Source organism: Gossypium hirsutum, unplaced genomic scaffold (genome assembly GCF_007990345.1).
Source record: "Gossypium hirsutum isolate 1008001.06 unplaced genomic scaffold, Gossypium_hirsutum_v2.1 scaffold_1047, whole genome shotgun sequence".
Taxonomy (NCBI): Eukaryota; Viridiplantae; Streptophyta; class Magnoliopsida; order Malvales; family Malvaceae; genus Gossypium; species Gossypium hirsutum.
Window position 1 is genome coordinate 6442 of NW_024403423.1, and position 7225 is coordinate 13666.

Sequence of the window (7225 nt, forward strand, 5' to 3'; positions counted from 1 at the left end):
CTCATTGAGTTTGAATAGTTCAATATATAAAATTAATATGTTTTATAATTGTTTAAGTGTTCGGATTATAGAAATACACTGAGTGTATACTCAGCGTACGGTTTGTTTCTGTGCGCAGGTTAAGGTTAGACCGTTGAATCAGTATCCCAGGCCGATCCCGAATTTAATGAGGTAAAGTATGTTGAGTATTGGTAATGGCATGTACCTAGGATGTCTTATGAGAGTCATTTAGGTTGTGAAAGTATTGATAAAATAAGTAAATTATGGTTGGCAAAGGTATATAGTATGAATTTGAAATTTGAAAGAAAAATTCGTAGTAATTCAAAATTAGTTCCGAATTGATTTTACTGTTTATATTAGACCGCGAGGGCCCATTAAAGGGACGACATCTTAAATTATGATGAGTTTGAACGTTTATATTTAATTAATGTCTGTATTGTACTGTACTGACTTGTAATGTCTCGTAACCCTGTTCCGGCGACGGTATGGGGTTAGGGGACGTTACAGGTCGTGTATTCCTCTCGAACAACAGTTGATGTTGAAGTCGTAAATGTTTTATTTGGCAATGAAAATTGAACATATATATCAAGATAGGGTGTCCACTAGCGATATGAGTCTGCACCATCGCCTCAAAGCTACAAACATCTTTGATATTAAATGCATCATATGTCACGGGATCAATCGAAGCACAAAATTGATACTTAATAGAAAAAACCCTACTTGGCATCGTTCCAAAGATTTTGAACCTAATTCTTTTACGAAATTCTATAAAAGCTATACTCTAGTTAAAAGCCATTTGAGCTGTGTTTTCTGATAAAAAAAAAACATCGTTCTCGGTGTCACGGACTTCACCATCATAGTAAATAACAGCACTAATACATTCACTCATCTTCAATTTTTATTATGTTAGTCTTTCTAATTTTTCTTGCTGTAACTTATGTAACCTGAGAATGATATTTGCCTTGTTTATATAGCCTAAGGCCAAGCATGAACTACTATAGAAAAAGGGCGTCCACGTGGGAGCTTTTTTTAGAAATTTTGCTGACAGTGCATTCTGCTTGAAGTGTTTTTGACACTATTTGTTCAGAAACGTCTTCTCAAAATTATTTTTTCAGGAACTACTATAGAAAAAGGGCGTCCACGTGGGAGTTTTTTTCAGAAATTTTGCTGACAGTGCATCCTTCTTGAAGTGTTTTTGACACTATTTGTTCAGAAACGTCTTCTCAAAATTATTTTTTTAGGAACTACTATAGAAAAAGAGCGTCCACGTGGGAGATTTTTTTCTATAATTTTGCTGACAGTGCATCATTCTTGAAGTATTTTTTACACTATTTGTTTAGAAACGTCTTCTCAAAATTATTTTTTCAATGTCTAAATAGTCAATTTTGTTAAAAAAATAAACTCAATGTTATTTTAAAAAAACTAAACCCTAATTAATTAATTTTAACCATAAACCCTAATTTAAATTATTTAAAACACTAGAACCCTAATTTAATTTATTTATTTAAACACCATAAATCTTAGTTTAATTTATTTAAAACCCTAATTTTATTTATTTAAACCTTTAAACCTTAATTTATTAATTCATTTAAAATCATAAACCCTAATTTAAATAATTTTATAAAATAAAATCCTGATTTATTTTAAAAATCTACTAAAATTTTAAACCCTAACCTATTTTTTTTTAAAAAAATAACCACTAAATCCTAACTTATTTTAGCAAAACCCTAACCCTAAGAATCCTAAAAAACCTTAGGGACTAAACATGTAAATATCCCTAAATATAAAAGTCCAGCAAAGCGTGCCCCTGGGGGAGAGCTTTGTGCTACGTCAGCAAAACGCGTCCACATAGGCGCAATTTGCTGACGTGGCACAAAGCGCTCCCCCAGGGGTGCACTTTACTGGATTTTCCCTCCTAAAATGCGGTCACGTAGACACGTTTTTCCAAGACTGGCCATTTTCCATAAATAATTTGTTAATTGGCCCATTTTCATAATTTTGTTTGGAAATGGATCTTTTTGGGTAAATGGGTCCACATATCTATTCAAAAATTGAAATCACGGAAGACAAATTTTGAGTATCAATTGAAAATTTCAAGTTTCTTTTCTAACTTCCGAATGAATAAAATCCACAATTTCTTTTATCAATTGCAAAGAATTTAGTTTTTTTTTCAGAACACTAAAATAAAAACGAAAAGGTTGATATTCTTTTTAAATAATAAATTGAGGGCTGGAGGGGCTATGTGGTGTAGTGTATGTATTTATAGTGGGAACAGTGGGGGAGGTTTGAAGGCCGTGACTCGAAGGGTCAAATTGGGTTAGTGGCAGGCTCGGTGCCGCCAAGCTCCTTGTCTAAATGAGCTTGCCACCTGACTTGAGTTGACCCTTCAGGTCATGGGCCTAACATATATATTATTTTTTCCTTTGTTTTTTTAATATTTTCTTATTTCAAGCATTGGTAACGACGACACCTACCAAAATTATTTTTTTAGTCCAAGACCCAATGATTGGTTGTTGATTTGACGTTGGTATAGCCAAGGGTAATGGCGGCACCGAAGGTTATTATTCATGTAACATCCCGCCCGATGTAGTCCTTGTTGGTGATATGTGTGGGCAGAGTGTTGGTTAAGTATAAGTTAGGGAAGGCTGATTTATGCCCTATCTCTCAGTGTTGTGTTAAGTGTTGGTTTTCACGCCATGATTAGTGGACTGTTTGGCTAATCGGGTAAGTCTATAATAACTTGGTTGAAGGATTCGTCTTTTCACGAAGTATAGGTTACATGTCCATATGTGTTGGCGTGGTCATTGTGGGAAACCCGCCAAACAGTGGATTCTTTTAGTAAGTTTTGTGTAAAGGACCTTCCTATTAGTATCTGCCAATGACGGATTGTTAGGTTGTGAACCCAATAATTTTTGGTATAAGCATATGAGTATACTATATAGTTTTAGTTGGTTCTACCTCACTAGACGAGTTTTTGTTAGAGTTTAAGCAACTCAAATTATTAAGTAAGTTTAATTTAAATATCTATATCTTAACTTGAGGAGAAAGAGAACATTTTAGTTCTTAAATTTTAACAAAATGGAATAAATATTTGAAAATTTTGAGAATGGTTTTTGGAAAACAAAAAAATATTTTTATAAAATTTGAAAAAAATTAAACGAGTTTTTAATTTTAAATTTAATTAATGAATTCACCTTAATTTAAATGTCAGTTTTTATTTTATTTTTTATCTTTCTATTCTAAAAAAATAGGGTACCAATCATGTTTTATGTTTTTATAATTGAAAATAAAAAATTATTTTTAATTAGCAAAATGTAATTTTCAATTTAAAAACAATAAAAATCAAAAGTAAAAAAATAAAAAAAAACATAATTATATTTTCAAAAATCAAACTCATAGACTTACTTTTAACAAACAAGTGTAATTTGAATGGAAGTCCAACCATTCAATATTTACCTCAAATAGAATTCCAACCGAAACTCAATTCATGTCTCTAATTTCAATTAAAGTTTCTTAAATTTGCCTTTAGTCTTATATAAGAAAGATAATGCTGACGTGTCAACTCGTTGGTTTGACCAATCTGATAACAGTCAACGACAAGCGGGCTTTGAGTTTGGGCTTCTCCAGATTGTGTCTAAACTAAAACTATTGAGAGACCTCAGGAAACTCCTCGAAGCCTTTCCTTTCTTACATTTGTCCGCCGTTCTTCTCCTTCTTCGTCTCCGCGGCTGGCTGATATAATATTACAAGGTCGAAGAAAAAAGGAAACCAGACAGAGATGGAAGGCAATAAAGAGAAAATAGTAGACGACGTCGGTTCAGTAGCTGAAGCTATATCTGCTGATGACGATAACGCCGCTCCTCTTTATCAAGTCGAAAGCCTCTGCATGCGCTGCACCCAGAATGTACTTCTTTCTTTCTCTCTCTCCTTTTAATATTTATTATGAATTTAGTTCTTTTTTTTTTATTTCATCATTGTCGTTTGTATTTATTTGATTTTTTTATACAGGGAATAACAAGGTTTTTATTGACCTCAATTCCTCATTTTAGGAAGGTAATTATCAAAGCGTTGAACTCTTTTCCCTTTTTTTTAGTGATTTATGTTTTTGGCTTTCAGGTCTTGCTCTCTGCTTTTGAATGCCCGCATTGTGGTGAAAGGTAATCTCGTTTGTTACTTACTATATGCTTAAAACTGATGTTCCTTTTGAAAAGTTTTTTTAAACGCTTCTATTTGTATATATTAGGAACAATGAAGTTCAATTTGCTGGTGAAATTCAACCAAAGGGATGCCATTACCGTTTGGAGGTCCAACCAGGAGATCCCAAGGTTGTCGTTAGTTCTTGATTCTAATATAAAGTTCAATGCTTTCTTTATGTTTTATATTGTTTTATGTGTTTTTCCGTAAGCTTTGTCTACGATTTGAAGAAGCACTAGCTGTAATAAGTGGTAACTACGCCATACTAATACGTCTCTTTAATGTAGTTGTTTAGCCGACAAGTGGTGAAATCCGAGTCTGCTACCATAAAGGTACATTTTCTTGCAATGATCATGAACTCAATTTTATATTTCTGTTTATGTTTCATCGAGGATTGGCTCCAATATATATGTCTCAACTAAAATATTTTGAATTGTTCCTTTTTTCCTACATGGTTTATTTCTTCTTGTAGATCCCTGAACTGGATTTTGAGATCCCTCCTGAGGCTCAACGGGGAAGTTTATCAACGGTATTTACTCGATTCTCTTGCCTATTACGTTTATGCTGTATTTATCTGTTCGGTGCTTCACAGAGGCCACCCATTTATCCAATATATATTTTGGATTTTCTTCATCTTATTTTTGCAATCAACTCAGATATTGTCTAATGCTTCTAGGTGGAAGGAATACTAGTACGAGCTATAGATGGACTGCAGGCCCTTCAAGAAGAACGCAAGGTTTATTTTGTGATTGACATTCAATGTTGATTGATGTTATGTAGTTTTCGGTACTTGACCTGATTTGATTTTACTGGACAGAAAGTGGATCCTCAAACTGGAGAGGCAATTGACCAGTTTTTGTTGAAGCTGAGAGCTTGCGGAACAGGGGAGTCACCTTTCACCTTCATCTTGGATGACCCTGCTGGAAACAGCTTTATTGAGAACCCGTAAGAGGAAAAACTTTATTTTTTAATGACCTTTTATGTTTTTATTTATGTGCTTATGCTTTAGGCATGATGGATTGTTCAAATGAAAAGTAGTCGTTTCCATGTAAATGATCAGAGTGTTTGTCACCGGACAAGAACTGAAATTTTAAATTCTTTTTGCTTATTTTTTAGCTTGAACTAGAAAATTTATTTGACTACACTTTTGATTGGATAGCTATAGAGTTTTAGAAATTTTAAAATCTTAAGTTGCCTTAATCTAGCTTACATTAGAATGTTGTAATGTCATCAGGTTTGCTCCATCTCCTGATCCATCATTGAGCATCAAATTCTATGATCGAACTCCTGAACAACAAGCATTGTTGGGATATCTTGTTGACCCGTCACAGTTGAATGCTGATGCAGCTATGGAGGAAACAAGCAATGATGTTGATCAAATAAGAAGACAACCACATGGATCAGTAGGAGCGGCAGCTGGTCAAAAGGCTATTGCTCAGAGTAATAGTGCTGAAATTGTGGAGGCTTTATTCCGGTATTCTGCACCAGAAGAGGTAAGCCAATTTCAACTGTTATATTAGATAGATTCATGGGAAGAAATAAAAGAACCAAATTGATGAGAGGTGAAGACAAGTGATTTTAAGTGTAGTGCATTAACCTCTTATTGTTTGAATTCCAAAAACAAAGAAAGATAGGAGAGGGAGAGAGGGATTGTGATTGGCACTGGCAATTTAGTCTCTTCCTTTTCACTTCTCTCCTTAAAGTTGCTATCTTCATTTAAATGAAAAAGAAAACACACACACCCCTCTATCTAAGTATGCTTAATTTTATTGTATACTAGGATTTACCATTTTGTCTTAAATTCCCCTTATACCTATTTTTTCTGGTACTTTTTCTTGCCTTGAAGTAGGTGATGACTTTCCCATCAACATGTGGAGCCTGTGCTGCCAGATGTGAGACTCGGATGTTTGTAACTAGTATCCTCTGTAATTGTCATGGTTATTTCTGCTACATGATCTGATCCAGTTTTAGTGCTATACATGATGAGTGTATCTGAATTTGATTAAAAGTGACTAGTTATTTGTTCATTGTGCTTTCCATTTTTGTCTTGCTCATATAAAGTATGGAAGTTGTAGATGTTTCGAATATTGATATGTTGCTTTATCATAGCAATTATAGAGGAGGTGAAGCAGATTCTAATGGTTCTTCATGAGTACTGTTAACATGAGTGTCAAGTGGAAAGATGCTTGCATCTCAGATGTCTGATCTGGAGTAATGATTTAATGATACATTTATCTTATTTTATGGTCACGACAAGCACATATCCCCCTCCCTGCCCAGACCTCTTGGTCTGTTGGCATCTTGGTTACAGACTTAAGAATATTGTTGCAAAGCCATTTTATCTGAATCAGGTGTCGTCACATATGGTCTATTACAAAGTTTTATCTATAACTTTGTTGAGCTTAACCACATACAGGGATTCCATATTTTCAAGAAGTTATTGTCATGGCATCCACATGCGATGCTTGTGGCTACAGAAATTCTGAGGTTGGTGATGATTTTGCTCTTACTAGTCTTTTAGCCCAATTACTTTGTCGTTATTAACCATGCTTAACTTGCAGTTGAAACCTGGTGGGGCAATTCCTGACAAGGGAAAGAGAATAACCCTGTCTGTGAAAAACATCAATGATTTAAGCCGTGATGTTATAAAGGTTTGTTCTGATGACACAATATCATTTTTCGTAGTGCATTGTGTTAATGACTAGTTTCTCAACAAAATGCTGCATTTCCTACTTGTTTGTTTGCGCAAGTTAAATTCTTTATGCCTACATAGACTGGTATTCCCTTTTTTTCCTCTCTTTTTTGCAACAATGCACGAGTTAACAAGACAAATATAGTGCGTTTGTTTGCAATAGTCACTAGTTCTTAATTCAATGTTTAAGAGTTTTTAGATCTTTGCGGATGTAATTTGTTGAGGTAAATCTACAAAGTTATGTTTTGGCCAAGGCAGCCTTCCTTTGAGAAGGGTGTCTAGTGGCAATTTGTATTTGATGTAGACAATTTTCTTTTCTGAATATGATAGTGAAATGTA

General features: G+C 34.1%; 1 protein-coding gene across 1 annotated transcript; it reads left to right on the forward strand.

The window, feature by feature from the left end:
* Nucleotides 1–3638: 3638 nt before the first annotated feature.
* LOC107896767 (zinc finger protein ZPR1) lies at nt 3639–6845 on the forward strand (the record flags this gene model as incomplete). The annotated part of the gene is given in 12 exon segments (XM_041110557.1): nt 3639–3904; nt 4009–4053; nt 4117–4157; nt 4244–4325; nt 4482–4526; nt 4667–4723; nt 4871–4930; nt 5012–5139; nt 5429–5687; nt 6044–6110; nt 6611–6681; nt 6756–6845. Coding segments are annotated over 12 exon segments (1071 nt in total), but the record flags the coding sequence as incomplete, so codon positions are not given.
* Nucleotides 6846–7225: the final 380 nt, after the last annotated feature.